Source organism: Malus sylvestris, chromosome 3 (assembly GCF_916048215.2).
Source record: "Malus sylvestris chromosome 3, drMalSylv7.2, whole genome shotgun sequence".
Taxonomy (NCBI): domain Eukaryota; kingdom Viridiplantae; phylum Streptophyta; class Magnoliopsida; order Rosales; family Rosaceae; genus Malus; species Malus sylvestris.
In genome coordinates, this window is record NC_062262.1 from 11,895,127 (window position 1) to 11,913,339 (window position 18,213).

General features: G+C 37.5%; 4 protein-coding genes across 12 annotated transcripts in view; 2 read left to right on the forward strand and 2 right to left on the reverse strand.

Moving 5' to 3' along the window:
* The window catches only part of LOC126616149 (uncharacterized), a 90,099-nt gene that overhangs the window by 33,245 nt on the left and 38,641 nt on the right, over positions 1-18,213 (reverse strand). The gene's annotated exons all lie outside the window — the stretch shown is intronic.
* LOC126616147 (ABC transporter G family member 3-like) lies at positions 4,027-10,806 on the forward strand. 5 transcript variants are annotated; one of them, XM_050284147.1, is made up of 12 exons: positions 4,027-4,162; positions 5,158-5,730; positions 5,839-5,918; positions 6,700-6,986; positions 7,433-7,604; positions 7,891-8,004; positions 8,266-8,394; positions 8,552-8,743; positions 9,111-9,197; positions 9,545-9,817; positions 10,092-10,199; positions 10,415-10,806. In XM_050284147.1, exons 2-12 carry the CDS (start codon positions 5,259-5,261, stop codon positions 10,670-10,672), a joined length of 2,172 nt encoding a protein of 723 aa, XP_050140104.1. In that variant the 5' UTR covers positions 4,027-4,162; positions 5,158-5,258; the 3' UTR covers positions 10,673-10,806. The 5 variants fall into 5 exon arrangements, with proteins under 5 accessions (XP_050140104.1, XP_050140102.1, XP_050140107.1 ...); XM_050284145.1 differs by having other exon boundaries at positions 4,035-4,167; XM_050284150.1 differs by having other exon boundaries at positions 4,057-4,167; positions 5,225-5,730.
* On the reverse strand, positions 11,006-17,850 carry LOC126616148 (UDP-glycosyltransferase 86A1-like). Its single transcript, XM_050284151.1, has 3 exons — positions 17,754-17,850; positions 12,659-13,193; positions 11,006-12,268 (listed from the first exon to the last, which is right to left on the reverse strand). The coding sequence occupies exons 1-3, from the start codon at positions 17,763-17,765 to the stop codon at positions 11,373-11,375; spliced, it is 1,443 nt and encodes a 480-aa protein (XP_050140108.1). The 5' UTR covers positions 17,766-17,850; the 3' UTR covers positions 11,006-11,372.
* Positions 16,654-18,213, forward strand: part of LOC126616153 (uncharacterized) — a 42,784-nt gene continuing 41,224 nt past the window's right edge. For 2 of the 4 annotated variants that reach the window (XM_050284159.1, XM_050284162.1), the window contains exons 1-3: positions 16,654-16,830; positions 17,118-17,222; positions 17,642-17,692. The gene's annotated coding sequence lies outside the window, so the exon portion shown is untranslated. The remainder of the gene's footprint in view (positions 16,831-17,117; positions 17,223-17,641; positions 17,693-18,213) is intronic. The other 2 variants (XM_050284157.1, XM_050284160.1) reach the window with 1 other exon arrangement.

Genomic DNA, 18,213 nt, shown 5'->3' on the forward strand with positions numbered 1-18,213 from the left:
TTTGGCTTTATATTATAGAGATTATTTACTATGAATAAGTCCATAGAATTTATGGTAGGGAAACAATGTCCTAAACGAGGTTAAGGCCAATTAGTTCTTAAACTAAGTTCCAGACTGTTTAAGAAGTCGAATGAACATTAACTATTTAAAAAATTAGTATATACCGCATTATTGTTAGTATCTCGTGTTACGCATGTTGATCACATGGTAGATATGCTTGATATCGTCGAGAGGTACCTGGAGACAATGCTTGTCTTTTCCATGGTATTTTACACGATTACCATCATGGGGAGGATGGAGAAGTGAAACCCTTGGCAAAAGATTTAGAAGACATGTGTATTTTGATTTCCTTGATGGTTAATAAGGTCATTTTCACCCAATAAAGTCTTGGAAAAAGGGCAAAACCGTTCTTATAGCATCTCCAAAAGGAAGTCAAGCACTCCCTCACCACTTTTGAAACTTATTTAAGAACTTAAAGGAATATTGCCTTCAATTGAAGCGTCCTTATAATAAAATTCCTAAATTTGAAGTTTTTATAACTTTATGTGATAATTTGATTATATGCACATTTTTTGTTTATGTAAACCTTTTTTAAGTAATTAAAAACACTAAGGGTGCGTTTGTTGCACCGGACTGTCTCGGATTGGACTAGCTTCAGGGAGTAAGCTGGACTGGCTTATACTAGACTAAGCTGGATTATCTTAGTGAAACGTTTGGTGCAGTGTCGAACTAAACTATGGACTAAATTATTTTTTGAATCCAAGTTAGTTTTTTTATCATTTTTTTAATTTACTTTTGCCTTCAAACGAAAAACAAACAAATATTATGGTTATAAAATATTATTTTGTAGCTATTTAACTTTTAGAAACCTAATTAATGTTTCATCCAAAAGCCTACGGAGGCTTTAAGAAGAGAACCGGTTATTTTGCAAATCTCTCTCTTCCTCGTCACTACAAATCTCTCTCTGCCTCTTCTATTCCTCTCACAAAATCCCTTGCAAATCTTAAAATCAAAGGTGAGAGATGGGGTTGAATCTGCTTTCAGTTTTTGAGTTTTCTGGGTTTTTGGCTTTTTGGGTTTTCTGGGTCTCTGATTTTTTGGGTTTTCTAGTTTTCTATGTTAAAATTTTGGGAGTTGGATATGGTATTGAAAAGGGAAAGGCTGTAGAAATCCACGAAATGGGTTTCTCATAGAAAGATTTTCTAACCACAGATCCATGGTGGCTTCGCTGGAAGAGGAGTCTTACGAGAGAAAAATAGCAGTCGGGAGGGGGAAAGCAGAGAACTGACGAAGAGTGAAGCGGAAAGGGGTGAAGGAGAGCTGGTCTTAGCAATCCGCCCAATTTTGGGGGGCCTTGCTAAGACCGCCTAGTGAGGTGTTTAGTCTAGGCGAGTCCCCATTAGTCTCATTAAACACTGTCCCGACTGCTAACAAACATGGGATTTCACTCACTGTTAATCCTAGCCAGTCCAGTGACACTTAGTGAGGGCAAACAAACTCCCCCTAAAGGCTTAAAATCTTCAATCAAGATTATGGGTTACGTTTTCCACGCAAAGGTGCACATTTTTTTGTTTGTGTTGACTTTTTTTTTAATTAATTAAAAACATTAAAATGAAAGGCATTAAAAGTTTCAATCAAGATTGTGGGCTCCGTTTTCCACTAAAGGTTGTCTCTATACAGTTTCTATAAGTAAGGACATATGTAACATTATGTATACGGTAAGTTCCTATACTTTAAAAACTCACTTTCCAATCCATTGGAGATTCATTTTGTCTTCATATTTATTTTATACTCATCTTATACGGTAGTTGTCCCTATTTAGGGACTTCACAAGAGATGCTCTTAAGCCTCCAAAACAAGGGCATTATCAAAATTTTTGTTAGTCTCTTATGAGTCAAAATTTTTTGGTACTAAATATAGCTAAGTAAGAGCATATGAAAGCCTTTTGGAGATGCTTTAGGTGAGTAGCATTGTATACCTACATGACTACGATTGTTTTTTTCCTTTTCATTTGTTATTAATGGTTGAGGTGATAGTCTTGACTACAAACTTATTTAAAAAAAATAGTCAAAATTATCGCCTCATCTCGAGACTATCGACCCTAAACCCTTGTAAAGCATTGTTTGATGTAGTAGGGTTTTAAGTAGGATTATGATCACTTACACATTAGTTATTACAATTAGGTCAAATTGGATAAATGATTCATGTGGTCATAAGATATTTTGAAGATAACTCATGTGCTAAAAAAGCTCGGATTTAAACCCATGTGGTGTACTCCGTTAGCAAATTTAGTCCAAAAGTGATTTTTCCGTTAACTATCTGTTAATACATGGGTAAAATTGTACTTTGATGTGTGCACCTTCTTCTTCTTGCATCTCCCTTATGCAACCCCCAAACTCACTTCGTGAAAGAGAAAAAGGAGAGACCATTTTCAGTTTTCCACAGAGCTACCACCGCAACCATGGCAGCCACCGTGTCTCCGTGGGCCAAACCCGACGATTGGGCCTTCCCCGCCAAGGAGCAGCAAGCTAAACTCGAACAGCAAGCCAAAGAGGAACAACAATGCGCACCGCCCTTCGCTGACTTTCCATCTCTCTTAGCAGTCGCCGCCACTAAGCCCAAGAAGAAGAAACAGACTATCTTCCTCGCCGAGTTCAATACCTTTGGGGTGCCTAAACCCAAGTCTGCAGAGCATTCCGTGCCCCTGACCCACGAGGACAAGATGTTTTTGCCGACCGGTCTGCGCGAGCTAACCGCCGAGAAGCTTGATCGAAATATGCTCGACGGCAAATTCAAGACTTATGGGTCGATCGGGGAAACAACAGGTATTCCAATGGTGACGAGTTGATGGATTCGAAGTGGGGTTAGAGGAAGGAAGGTGGGTTGGGGAAGGAATCAAATCGAGATGAACCTTCAAGGGCAGATGAGATTGATGATTGGGGTGCCACGAAGAAATCGATGCCAGAAATTCCTTTAAGAAGAGGGAGCGAGGAGGAAGAGGTAGTTTTTTGTGTGGGTCACAATCAAAGGCTGATGAATCCGACAACTGGTCGAATAAGAGTGCACATGTCAAAGTACAATTTTACCCATGTATTAACAGATAGTTAACGGAAAAATCACTTTTGGACTAAATTTGCTAACGGAGTACACCACAAGGGTTTATATTAGAGTTTTTTTAGCACATGGGCTATCTTCTGAATACCTTATGACCACATGGATCATTTATCCGATTTGGCCTTACAATTATTATTGCTTTCCTATTTGTTCAAAATTAGGTCCTCATAAATACACCTCTTGTGACTCTATAAGAATTAAGTCTGGGAAACTATAGTCTTTTTAAGTTACATAATTTAAAGTTTGCAACTCAAAATTTTCTTCTTTTCATGTCCTTTAATTTTTAAACAGAGTTTTCTTATCAAAAAGATACACACACCCATTAAACCCACAAATGTTCAGTCCTATTAGAATGAAAATTGTATAAATGCAACCCTAAGTTTACCCATTGGTATAATGCCTTCCCTAATACAAAAATGTTGCCACTTAGTAGTACGATCTGGTAGTATTCTTCTTCACTTGTAAGTGAAATGTCTTAGGTTCGATTCTCGTTAAAGAAGAATTTGAACAACATTATTACTAACTCATTGTGAGGCTTAGCCCACCCCCTTACCATCTTAGTGTAGATACTATTTTTTGTTCAAAAATAAAAAATGTCATTCTCAAAAGAAAATAAATAAAAATAGAAGAATGTGTAAGTAAGGAAATTTTGTCAAAAGAAAGAGTTGTGGAAGTTTTTTTTTTCAAAGGTGGGTCTAAATGAGAAAATGATGGGGATAATATAGAAAGAGTGGGACCCCAGTTGTGGAATGTAAATAAAAATGGACTAATGGAGCATTGGATGCCAAATTTACCCCTGACATTTTGGAAATTAAGAAAAATAGGAGCAAAAAACATGAAAAGCAAAAATGCAAGGACCAAAAAAGAAAAGAAAAGAAAAAAAGATAAAGTGAAGATGCAAAGCATACGTAAACCGGAATAAGCGGATTAAATAATCCGCTGATTTAATTAATTTCCTCCCTCTTTCTCACTGCTACATTCTAAGCCTTCACTCACTCTCTCTCTCTCTCTCTCTCTCCCTCTCTCCTCTGAGCTTACTCAGATCCAGGTAAGGTATGCCTCTGCTTCAATCTCTCAAGCTTTTACTACATATCTGTTTGAAGTAGTTAAGGTTTAGATACAAGCTTTTACCTTCTGTTTGGTCTCTGAGAAATGGGACAGAAAATCTAAGCAGAAAAACACTGTTTGCATTTTTCTGGGGGTTTAATGTTTTGTGTTTTAGTTCAGTCTTCTAGGACGAAATCGAAGTTTAGGATTCAAGGTTATAGTTTTCTTAGTCATTGTTCTGTTTTTAGCTACGGATATTTGCTTGCGTGTGCGTGTAAATTGATTTTCCTTCACATTCAACGTTACTGTTTCTTTAAGATTAAAGTTTTGATTGTTCTTACAACATAAAGGAAGGGTTTAATTTCTTTTCAAAAAATGAAGTTTCTTTTCTTCTGTTTATAATTTTTAATTTTGTTGTTTCTATTTTTTACGGGTTTTTTATTTGAAATGTTTGTATTTTTAAGGGTTAAGCTGCAGAAAGAGCTCCTTGTGATCTCAGTTTAGTTGGTGAGGAAACTAAAGAAAGAAGGAAACACGTTGTAGTTTTGTGTTTGATTTCGAAGTTCGAACTTTGGCGCGTGTGTTCATGTTTCCATTTCAGATTTCTCAAAGAATAAATGAATACAATCGAGAAATATTTTTTTGCCAAGATTAACATTTGATGACAAAATGCCATTTTTGAAGAACAGTAGTTGAAATGTTCTGCTAAAGTAATTACCTTGTAGTTCTTCCAATATTCTGTAAACCGGATGGCTTTTCAGTTTCTATATTCTGCATGTGGTGAGGGACGCGTGGGGTTATGGGTTACAATTAGTATAGGTCCAGGGTTCAATTCCCTCTAATGAAGCCGGAAAATAATCCTTTTCAACCTTAAATATAAACATCAACTGATTGGGGGTAGGGGTGGTTTGTCTTTCTAGTTATTACAAGGTGACTTTGTTTTCTGACAGTTCGGATATTAACAGACGGTGGTTATGGTGGTGGTTCTTGATGTAGGACTTGAATTGTCTCGTCGATGTGTATGTAGTAATTCAAGTTTGTTGCTGATCATACGTTGTTGTAGAATGGCTTGAAGTTTTGTAATCTGGAAGAAGATAATGGAAGAAATACAATCACAATCGGATAATTATAGGTCTTCCTCGTCTTCAGCAAGTAGTCCAGCAAGTCGGGTACCCTCAAGTAACTTTTTCTACTTGCGCAAAACTGGCTCACTCAGACAGCCCATCTCATTTGAGGATTCACCCGAATGGGAGGATACAGATATTGATGTTAGGGTGGAGGAAGGAGGTGACTCCATCAACATTGCAACCACTCCGGTCTCCGCATCTCTTTCGAAGCTTAATAGTGGGTCCTTGCCATCCCCACCATTACCAGAGGGTGCAAATGTAGTAAGAAAGATTGCAGGGGCTTCACTTGTGTGGAAAGATTTGACAGTTACAATTAAGGGGAAAAGAAAGTACTCTGAGAAGGTTATGAAGAGTTCAAATGGTTATGCTTTGCCAGGAACTATAACAGTAATTATGGGTCCTGCTAAGTCGGGGAAGTCGACACTACTAAGGGCTCTTGCAGGTCCTTAAGCTTGCTTGTTATATCTAAATTTCTAATTGTGCATAGAATTGTGCCTTCTCTTATTTTTGCATGCTTGAGTTCTAAGAATTGTTTGTTTACCTTGCTTAGGAAGATTGCCTCACTCAGCCAGAATGTATGGTGAGGTTTTTGTGAATGGCTCAAAGTCGCCCATGCCGTATGGTTCATACGTAAGTTCCACCTAATCATCACCATTCTTTTCAGTCTTTTATGCTGTTTGCAGTTCATACATTCACTTAATTGCTTTCCCACTTTTACCCAATTAGTCTTGGGCTCTACTGACAATTTTATTCTCTTACATTTTGTTTGTCATGAGTCTCTGTTGCGACTGTTCCTCTTATAATTTTTCTGTTATTTCTGTTACACTCGCACACACATTTGGTGATTTTCTTTAAAGAAAAGTTACTCAAGTGATAATGTTAGCATCTGCTCTCAAATTAGTTTCAGTTTACATCTTCCTTTCTTCAAAACGATGAGTACGAGTTAAATGAAATTTGAAACATATAGGTTATCATTTTTAAACAACTACTATTTTTGTTAGAGATGTGATTCATCTCACTCATCATTAGGATAATCCAAACCATGAAAGAAGTGATTGATAAAAAAAAATAGAGAAATGCCTAAACAGTCTCTGTTCCCATGCTGCCAAGCCTGCATTAGTGTGGGTCGAAAGCCAGGCTTGTTGTCGTTACTCCATTGGGCCTTGACTTTTTCAGGCTTCTCAATTTGCACCATTTGAACTTTCACAACCCTTTCCTGTATGGCATAATGGCATGTCCTAGGTGGAGCAGTTGATAGATTTTTCTCATTGCAAATTACGTGGTTGCAATGTTAGCTTTACTGACGATTAATTACTTTTTCATTTTGTTTCTTTAAAGGTCACATTGTTTTTCTATGGCTCAACTCTGTGTCTGTGGACTCTGGCTTCATGTTTGTTAATCCAACTTGCAGGGTTTTGTTGAGAGGGAAATCACTCTAATTGGATCCCTCACTGTTCGGGAGTTTCTGTATTACTCCGCTCTTCTTCAGCTTCCTGGTTTCTTTTGTCAGAAAAAGAGCGTAGTAGAGGATGCCATCCATGCCATGTCACTGGGTGATTGTGCAAACAAATTGATAGGCGGTTACTGTAATATGAAGGGCCTTCCAAATGGCGATAGAAGGCGTGTTAGCATCGCTCGAGAGCTTGTGATGAGGCCACATATTTTATTCATAGATGAGCCTCTTTACCATCTTGATAGGTAATTTTTATTCTGTTCGCCGTGCTCTCTACATTATTCCATGGTGCACAACCCTATCCGTGGCCTGTATCACTATTTTGTGTATAACCATAAGCAACCAAATTATTTTCCATGGAAGCATTTCCAACTAAAGCATGAGTTTGGATAATTGTTTTTGAAGTATCTCAGTTGCATTATGTATTTCGAAGGAATCGCAACTGGTCTGAGATATTAAAGTTGGTGTGCTAAGGAATCTACTTGATGATTTCCAAGAATAATTTGGCTGACTCTAGAACTGATATAATATGAGGTTATTGCTGCATTGTTTCCTGAGGGATCAGGCAGCACCATTGAATTGTTTTGTTAGGTCTTTACCGCGGGGACTCCATGCTCATGACCAATAGTCTTCCTATTGAATATATTTGATTCCTTGAAGTACCATGACTGAAGTGGTTTTGTTTTTTCAGTGTCTCCGCACTTCTGATGATGGTAACGCTGAAGAAACTTGCAAGTACAGGTTGCACCGTTGTATTTACCATTTACCAAAGCAGCACAGAAGTATTCGGCCTTTTTGATCGGATATGTCTTCTTTCAAATGGAAACACCTTGTTTTTTGGGGAAACCTTGGCTTGTTTGCAGGTAAATGACATTTAAATGTCTGTTTTGTCATTAACTTTTTAATCCTGGACTCGCTGACCCTAAAATAAGTCTGATTTGTCATTAACTCTTTAAACAAGTTACTATTTACTGATTAGTGTTCTGTGATTATTGTAAGAGAGAAGAAATTCAAGAAATCATTTATGTTTTAAAAATCAAAATTCTTAATTTCATGTTTTTGTTTTTATTATTTTTTGTTCTTTTATGTTTTTGGAAGCTAATTGGAGAGTTGTAGATAAGTGCTAACATACACTTTATGTTGATCCAGCACTTCTCAAACGCTGGATTTCCTTGTCCGATTATGCAAAGTCCGTCAGATCACTTTTTACGGGCAATAAATACAGATTTTGACAAGATCATTGCAATGTGCAAAAATTGGCAGGTAAGTACAGGGTGCTGCAGTTTTCCTAATTCTGATTGCATAAAGTGTAGAAGCCTTTAATTCGTACGTTATAATTATCCTATTGAGAAATTTCAAAATTGTTGGACTGTATGTTTTTATTTTGACTTAAAAGTGGAAGGATGCCTAACCATATTTTGTTATGAACTCACCATAATAATTGTAGTCCAATATGTCTTAGACTTTAGCATGACATTCATTTAGTTTAACACATGCTTTGCATGAACTGCAATGTGATGACAGGATGACAACGGAGATTTTTCATCGGTGAACATGGATACTGCTGTGGCAATACGCACCCTCGAAGCAACTTATAAATCATCAGCAGATGCTGCTGCAGTTGAAACTATGATACTGAGACTCACAGATAAGGTAAATATTTGATATGCAGCTGTTGTTTTCTGCATTATAATTGAAAGTTTCCTGTTTTCCATGTTGTGTTCCATAATTTGGGTGATGTGTACATATTAGCATATATATTTAGCTTCTGTAATCTTGGTTAACTTCTGATGTGCATATCCTTCTATAGGAAGGTCCGGTACTCAAAAGCAAGGGAAAGGCTGGAGCTGCTACACGGGTAGCAGTTTTAACTTGGAGATCATTATTAATAATGTCAAGGGATTGGAAATACTACTGGCTTCGTCTTATTCTTTATATGATTTTCACACTCTCCGTTGGTACAGTATTTTCTGGCTCGGGGCATTCGTTGTCTTCAGTTGCGGTGAGTTACTTTACATCACCTTTTTTCAATCACTAAGAAAATAAAATAAAAATCGATTGCATGCTTCGGTAATTGTTTTCAGTTCTACTTTATGAATACCACTTTCTTAATTGAACGCTTCTTTTAAAATTTTCACTCTTGTATGCAGTCAAGACGAGTTGCAGCAGTGTTTATTTTTGTTTCTGTACTGTACTAGCAAACACTGCTGGAGCATATGCTATATTCTTAATAATGTTAAACCCTTTATATGCAGACAAAAGTTCCAGCAATATTTATATTTGTTTCATTTACCTCACTACATGCATCCACAATATCTGTTTCCTTGTGTGGCATCTGAATCTCTTTTTTCTCCACCTTTTATATGCAGACAAAAGTTGCAGCAATATTTGTATTTGTTTCGTTTACTGCACTACTAAGCATTTCTGGAGTACCTGCAGTAATAAAAGAAATCAAGGTAATCTTGATGGATTCATTTCCTAGATAAGATATTGACTTAAGGTAGTGTGAAAGTTGGCCAAGTTATGATTAATATAGTGGCAAACATTTGTAGATTAATTATATGAATTATGCTAGTATTATGCTTTTTTCCTGAAAGAACCCAAGATTGAGAGATCCAAAATTGATCTCAGTTTAAACTTCGGCAGTTTTATAGACATTCCATTAATTTGCAATGATGATAATGATATCATTATTTCCAGTGGAGTGGCTGGTTGATAGGACATTCTTATAATTACTGTAATTAATTATGTTCATTGCTTTGGGATTCTTATCTTCTAATCAAACTGATTATGGATACTGCAGATATATGCCAGTGAAGGATCGAACCACCATTTGGGGACACTAGTCTTTTTATTTGGACAGCTTCTCTCTAGCATCCCGTTCCTGTTTCTCATCTCCATCCCATCAAGTGTCGTCTTTTATTTCCTCATAGGACTGCGAGATGAGTTCAGCTTGTTGATGTACTTCATGCTGAATTTCTTCATGTGCCTCTTAGTAAATGATGGGATAATGCTGGTGGTGGTTTCTTTATGGCAAGATGTTTTCTGGAGCACCCTCACTCTGATATGCATACAAGTAAGTTCCTCTATCTCAACGAAATAATGTACTTGAAGTTTCCCAAGTTCAGCATTGAGTCATCTGCGAATGAACAAGAACTTTTACATTTTTTAAAGTACATGGCAGACTGGCAGTTGTGTTTTATGGTATTGTGCGATAAAATGTCATGTATCATATCAATGAATGTCCGTGATACAATTATGCTTTTCTGACAATGATTGACAGTGTTATAACATTATAATCAGTTTCCTATCCTTCCCTAATCTTGCACTGAATGCATATGGAATTTCAGGTGGTAATGATGCTATCTGCGGGCTATTTCAGAATTCGAAATGCTTTGCCTGGACCCGTGTGGACATATCCAGTATCCTATATAGCTTTCCATACGTACTCTATACAGGCAAGAGGATTTACTTGATCCTTTGTATTTTTCTTCCTTGTTGCATAACAATGTTGAAAATCAATTGTCAGGCAACCTGGTTTAGCTTCAAATTTCTCGAGTTTGGGAAGGATAAAAAAAAAGCATTTCAGAGTGATATTTTGGAACCAGTTGGTTAATTTTAATAATTGTCTTTTCTAACTGAAGATTCTAAAACTATTACCTTTCTGTTACAGGGGCTGTTGGAGAATGAGTACATAGGGACATCCTTCGCGGTTGGGCAGGTAAGGACCATATCTGGGTATCAAGCACTTAGTAGCGCATATGACATCTCCCCAGACAACAATGCCAAGTGGGAAAATTTATTGATCTTGTTTCTAATGGCTGTCGGGTATCGTATTCTCGTCCTTGTTTTACTGTACTTTCGCGTAGGGGGAAAAAAGTATATACGTAAGATTTTGAAGTGTAATCAGGATACAAACAATGCAAGATGAATGAAGTTGCAACTTGCCGTAAGTGTTGTATCTCAGCCATCATATTTTTGTAACTTCATGTAGTTCTTGGCATGTGCAATTTTGCTTTTGTAAACCTTTGTCGTCTATGAATGAGAAAATGCATGTTTTAGAGAGCTTTTGCTTATTGTTTTTTTGTTGCCAACTCCTTGTTATTTTGAATTCTTACGGAGCTGAGATCTGCATTTGTACCTGATTTTCATTGCAATCGGAAAAGTTCGGTACCGATGAGTGAGGGGAGAGTAATCTCATTGTTTGCAGACGGGAGTAGTCAAGTTGCCTAGAGTAATGTAGTCTCTCCCATCTGCACTAAAATTTGAATCACTCTTCTCGTAGTTTAAATTAGGTTAAAATAATGCTTGAATCAAAGCAGGAGAGGCAAGTGACATCACTCCACTCCATGGTGATTGTTGGCAACACTTAATGTTACATCCTCTATTCAATCAACTCCGTACGTTACAAAGTCAACTATAAACAATGACACGAATATAAAAGGGCAGCCTCAAGCCAACCAGGCTTCCTGCTTTGCGAAGATCGGAAAGGAACATCTATAGTACATAGTTTTATCCTTGGTTTACAAGGGTCGTGAGAACGTTTATTATGCACAAGTATATACATCAAATATTTATTCAAGAAAATTATGTACCACTTGGAAGGAAAAATATTTCATCTTTTGGGGTCCTCACATCTTGGCCTTTAGATCCTTGATGAAATTGTCCATGTTTTTCTCTGATGATCCGTTGGGTGTCAATGCATCCTCCAATGTGTTCTTAACCTTGACAACTGCTCTCCTATACTCATTCCCTGATTTTCCATCCATCAGACGGTTGATTTTCTCCGACACTTCCTCCTTGCTGACCACCCTCCGATTGCATAAATTGATCCCGACCTTCCAATCGTCAACTATTAATTTTCTGTTAGTGAACTGATCAGTAAGCAAAGGGAAACACAGCAATGGGACACCACACCAAATACTCTCCAATGTTGAGTTCCATCCACAATGTGACAAAAACCCTCCGATGGCCGGGTGGGCCAAGACCGCCTTTTGCGAGCACCACGGTATGACAATGCTCCGATCCTTGACGTCATCTCGAAAGCCCGAGGGTAACGGGTCGGTGTCGTTTGAGCTGACGATATCCGGCCGAAGCACCCAAACAAAGTTCACTTTGCTAAGCTTAAGCCCGTTAGTAATCTCTATAAGGTCTTTTTTCGCAACATGAGCATAGCTACCAAATGAGACATACAAAACCGAGCCATGGGGCTTGGTGTTGAGCCACTGGGTGCAGTCTGACTCGGACCACAGGCTCGTAGCCGCAATGTTCTTGCTGAATGTGGTTGGAAAAATGGGTCCAATGGCATAGAACTTCATCTTGGCTTGCAAGGCTGATATGGTCTCAGATTCAATCTCCTGCACTGTGTTGCACAGATGAAAATGTGCACCTCTGGCGTCCTTGAAGGCATTGAAAATGATTTGGTGGCACACAGATGTTGTATCAGTGTCCTGAAGATATGACATCATGTCTTTGGGATCGATTGCTCGCACTCCTGGTATGTAATCTATGGTGTCCTCTCGCACATCTACATAAAACACGATACCTTCGTTTAGCCCCCAGTGAAAAAGAACTATATATATTGTCCTGACTGTGAATCAAACCGTTGATTAAGTAACTTTATTTTCAAATGCATGATCTAAACTGGGAGTTTAACTGTATAACATGTTATTTAAATTAAAAAGAACAAATGGGTACGATGTACTATTGCCAAACATCTAGCATGTTAGGTTAGGAAGCTACAATGTATGTAACTCTTACACTGAACAAAATTTCACATGATGAATGATATAGAAAGTAGAGGCCAGACGAGTTTGGCAGGTCAGCCATGATAAAGTTTATTTGATTAAAAGAACAAATTGATAATGTGACAACATAACATATATACTTCGTTACCCTATTAATAGCAGTAACTTACCCTGACATGCAAAATGGCCATGCATTCGAAGAAGATCAAGATGATAATACAGTGAAAAAACCAAAGCAGGTTCTGTCCAAAATGAAACGTAAATAATCCCAAACTTCCTGGCAATCTTCGAGGGCCACACGAAAAACGTGTCAGCAATTATACAAGTGACCGGTGTGGTGTCAGCCGAAGACTTCACAGCCTTTCCCACCACCTCCTCTACGTGGGCCGAAAACACATGCAACAAAGAAGCCATGAACTGGTCATGATTAAGCGACCGGTCGAACTCAACGGGAAGGCCATCAGAGACGGTGGTGTAGTCTATGTCGAGGCCGGATTCATGTAAGTAGGCGAAAGGGTTCCCGGCGGATTTTGGTTGCGCCTTGGAGGTATGGTGTTGGATGAAGTGGGTGTTGATGAAGGTTATCTTGAAGCCGTGTGATGCAAGCTTGATGGCTAGATGGACGGATGGGATTACGTGGCCTTGGAGAGGGTAGGCGATGAAGATGGCGTGAGGACGTTTTTGACGATTGGTATTAGTATGAACCTGGTCTTCCATTAATGCTAAGAACTACGAAATGAGAAAGAGCGGCGGGGGGAGGGAGATAATGGCTAGGTTTTTAGATGTTCAGTTTATAAATCCCAAGTTGTACGGTACCTAATTTGACTATAATATGACTGAATTTGCCTTTCTTTGCGGACAGTCATTTTTGTAGCAAATTGGTTGATCAAGAGCAAACCAAACCAAACCAAAAATATTACTTTGCAGAAATATGCATACATAACATATAGGGCAACGAACAGGTTGTTGTGTGGTCAATGTTTTTCCATGAACCAATTGTAGTTATCGGATGAAAGGTAAATAATAAGAGATGGTGGGATGAAATGCTTATTATTTGCCACACACGGTACCTTGTCATTTGGACATAACAAATGAAATTTGATCATGTACCCGTCTTTTGTAAGTTGTAGAGCACTTAGTCTCACACTTACGAAAAGAATTCAGAAAACCTAAATTGAAGAACTCAATGTTCACACATTGCTCATTGAAGAACTCTACAATGAATAACATATTCTTTTCATTTGGCGATATTCTAATAAAATCTAAATTGGGTGCAGATGGAGACACATGGCCCTATAAATGTGCATGGCGTACCCTGTATTTGGTTTTGGTGACTTGGTGGGGTTTAGAGTTTAGGTTTTAGTTGTTATAAACTTTAATTAATGTATGTCATGCAGTGTATCGATTAATACAATATGATGAGATGCTATGAAAATATTCAATGGTAAGGAATGCAAATGGCAAGTACATACACTAATTGTTTTCTAAAAGTGGAAAATGCCAATAATGTGGATAACTTTGGCAGCCACTTAACAACATGCATGCCAAAGCGCCAAACAGCTATTTGTGTCATTACCAAAAATGAATCAGTCGCAAATCAATCAAGATAAGCATTCATGGCTTGATATTGTGCATAAGAAAAGAAATTTAGAAATTTAGAATTCCTCTCTGAAATTCGACTAAGCTTAGAATTGATTGATTTGCTCAAAAATTATAAACTTGTTAATTAAGGTATATGGATTTGCTCAAAAAAGATATTTGGTGTATGCTTCTTGTAACCAATGACATGTTTTAAATGAGTGATGGAATGGACTAACATGATTCATGCCGTTTCTCTTGCAGATTTTCCATACATCTTAGTGGATTCTTGGTTTTCTAATCTCGTTGCACATAAGAGAATAGTTGTTAATTAATAATATTTTGGCTTTTTAGCCAAAATGGCTCATAAGATTAACATAATTCCTCAATTTGTTATATGAGATTTAAAATTGATAGAACTAGTTCTTGAGATTGACTATAATATGACTGAATTTGCCTTTCTTTGCGGACAATCATTTTTTGTAGCAAATTGGTTGATCAAGAGCAACCAAACCAAAAAAAATTAGTTTCCAGAAATATACATACACAACATATAGGGCGACGAACAGGTTGTTGTGTGGTCAATGTTTTTTCATGAATCAATTGATAAGTATCGGGTGAAAGGTAAATAATAAGTCATGCTAGGATGAAATGCTTGCTTATTTGCCACACACGTTACCTTGTCATTTGGAGATAACAAATGAAACTTGAGCATGTACACGTGCTTTGTAAGTTGCAGAGCACTTAGACACTTATGACAAGGCTTCGAAAAACCTAAATTGATTTACTTATTGAAGAACTCTGCAATGAATTTTTTTTTCTTTTCATTTGGTGATATTCTAATGCAATCTAAATAAAGAGAGTCGACAAGTGAAATTAGGTGCAGATGGAAGCACACGACCCTATTGATGTGCACCGCGTACCATGTATTTGGTTTTGGTGATTGAGCAGGATTAAGAGTTTATGTTTTAGTTTTTATAAATTAAGGTTAACGGTGATCGTATAAGTCGTTGACTATACACTATACTTTTTTGATTAGTTTTGGGTGCATGCATAATATCATATGATGTCACGTAGTGAGATGGCATGAAAATATTCAATGGTAAAGAATACAAATGGCAAGTAGATACTAGAAGTGTTTTCTAAAGAGCCAAGCCGATGTTTGTGTCTATAAAAAAGGGATGAGTTGCAATCAATCAAGATAAGCATTCATGGCTTGATATTGTGCTTGAGAAGAGAAATTCAAAACTCTTCTGTAAAATTCGACAGATTACACTATCCATCAGGAAGGTACAATCACCACGCAACGAACTTCATTTAAGACCTGTTCCTAAGTAGGGGTGACCTTAACGTGGTCACAAAGTTGTCTCCAACTCAGTCGTTCATCGGTGCCCATGATGTAGACCGTACTGAAATTGAGCCATTCCAAATCGGCCATATATTCTATAAGAACTGTAGACCAAAATATGCGTGACCTGAACCGGTCTAGGGTGGTTGCGTCTTCTCGGTGGATATGGTAGCAAACTGGCCCATCAGCATCCTTCTTAGCAAACTCATCCAGTTTGCTACCATATCCACCGGGAGGACGCAACCACCTTGGACCGGTTCAGGTCACGCATATTTTGGTTTGCAGTTCTTACAGAATATATGGCCGATTTGGAATGGCTTGATTTCAGTACGGTCTACATCATGGGCACCGGTGAGCGACTGAGTTGGAGACAACTTTGTGACCACGTTAGGGTCACACCTACTTGGGAACAAGTCTTAAATGAAGTTCACTGCGTGGTGGTTGTACCTTCCTGATGGATAGTGTAATCTGTTGAATTTTCACAGAGGGTTTCTAAATTTCTGTTCTCATGCACAATATCAAGCCATGAATGCTTATCTTGATTGATTGCAACTCATCCATTTTTTATAAACACAAACAGCCACTTGGCTCTTTAGAAAATCTACTTGACATTTGTATTCTTTACCATTGAATATTTTCATGCCATCTCACTACGTGACATCATACGATATTATGCATGCACCCAAAACTAACCAAAAAAAAGTATAGTGTATAGTCAATGACGTATACGATCGTTAATCTTAATTTATAAAAGCTAAAACATAGAGTCTAGGGTTACTGGAGGAGACCTGCAAATTCTCTCCTCATCTCGGAATTTGATCACTAGCCGTAATACGAATTAATTTTTCGCAGTAGTGATATTGATATATCATAATTCATTAATATTTGTTTTCTTCTCCAATGGTCGGTGGTTATGAGATTAGGGTTTCAATATGTCCGGTAAATATTTTCTGGGCTTTTGATTCGTCCCTCTTTTCTACCACTAAAACATTTGCATGACTACCAATCAACCAGGTTATTGTTGGGGGACAATTTCATTCAACATGATTTATTCCTCAACGATGATTGATTTTTAGGTTATAAATGGTAAACACTCATTAATACGACGGGTCTGAATTTAAAACGACGCGCAGAGCAGAGCGCAGATATACAGAACAAGAGTCTGTCTGTAAAATTCTATGTAATTTATGGATGGGTGGATGTATAATTGTGTAGATAAAATAATTGATTTATTATTCAATTACCAAAACCCTAATTTTCGACTTTGTTCTTCCATCAGTGTATTTCTCTTCAACATAGAAAGTTAGTAAATACTTAAGTATGGTGTTGTGTTGTTTGAAAATTTTGCAGACAAGACTCGGGTTGTAGCCATGGAAGCAAAAAGCACTTTCGAGAATGGAAGCGCTTTTCCTCACAGTGTGTTTGTTTACTTTTTTGGGTTGTTATTGTATGTTTTATGCAATTATTAATACCCATGTTTTAATATGTGGTGGTAGTTGTGGTGTCAACTTTTCGACGTTTTAATTCTTCAACCCTGATGAGTTCAATGAGTTTTCGTGCTTCTGGGATTGCATTCAAATTGTGGATTTTTTTCGTGCCTCTATCTCGAAAGAAGGAATTTGTATTTTAAGGCATAATACTATTCATCTTGATTCGAAATCAACTGCGGTTTTGATAACGATCTTCCTCCCTCTTGTTTACAGGGGCCTTGATGTCTGAAATTGACCTTGCAAATATGAGCGACGATGAAATTTTTGACATGCTCTGTAGTGGACGAGAAGAAAGCACTTTGCTTCCATTTCGTCTAGGTCTGTTTGTTTACTTTTTTGGGTGGTTATTTGTATATTTTATGCAATTATTAAAACGCAATATTAATACCATGTTTTAATATGTGATGGTAGTGGTGGTGGTGGTGCCAGTTTTTCGATGTTTTAATTCTTCAACCCTGAGTTCAATGAGTTTTGGCCCATCTGGGATTGGATTCAAAATGTGGATTTTTTATATGCCTCTTTGTCAAACGAAGGAATTTGTATTGCCGGGTTCTAAACGTGACATACACTCTGTTTGGCAAGGCTGAATCTTTTGTTGTTTTATTTTTCGTTCAAAAATATAAACGTAGCGAATTATTTTTACTCTTTGTGATGTGATGCCTTCTGTACTCTGTAATTTTATTTTGGAAGACAACTTCTTCTTGTGATGATCATGTTTTGTTGTTTGAAATTTTCAGAGAACATTCTCTGCAGATGCGAGATTCCAGGAGTTACTGTTATTCCGAGACCCATTGAACCATTGAACCATACGGCGTGAGGACGTTTTGGACGATTGGTATTAGTATGAACCTGGTCTTCCATTAATGCTAAGAACTATGAAATGAGAAAGAGCGGCGGGGGGAGGGAGATAATGGCTAGGTTTTTAGATGTTCAGTTTATAAATCCCAAGTTGTACGGTACCTAATTTGACTATAATATGACTGAATTTGCCTTTGTTTGCGGACAGTCATTTTTGTAGCAGATTGGTTGATCAAGAGCAAACCAAACCAAACCAAAAATATTACTTTGCAGAAATATGCATACATAACATATAGGGCAACGAACAGGTTGTTGTGTGGTCAATGTTTTTCCATGAATCAATTGTAGTTATCGGATGAAAGGTAAATAATAAGAGATGGTGGGATGAAATGCTTATTATTTGCCACACACGGTACCTTGTCATTTGGACATAACAAATGAAATTTGATCATGTACCCGTCTTTTGTAAGTTGTAGAGCACTTAGTCTCACACTTACGAAAAGAATTCAGA

Bases quoted from the DNA above. Each gene is read 5' to 3' on its own strand.
- LOC126616147 (XM_050284147.1), top strand. From the start codon at position 5,259: ATGGAAGAAATACAATCACAATCGGATAATTATAGGTCTTCCTCGTCT. The intron at 6,987-7,432 runs GTAATTTTTATT...TTGTTTTTTCAG, and splicing joins CCTCTTTACCATCTTGATAG to TGTCTCCGCACTTCTGATGA. The intron at 8,005-8,265 runs GTAAGTACAGGG...ATGTGATGACAG, and splicing joins CAATGTGCAAAAATTGGCAG to GATGACAACGGAGATTTTTC.
- LOC126616148 (XM_050284151.1), bottom strand. The intron at 12,269-12,658 runs GTAAGTTACTGC...TGTTTTATGTAG, and splicing joins TGGCCATTTTGCATGTCAGG to ATGTGCGAGAGGACACCATA.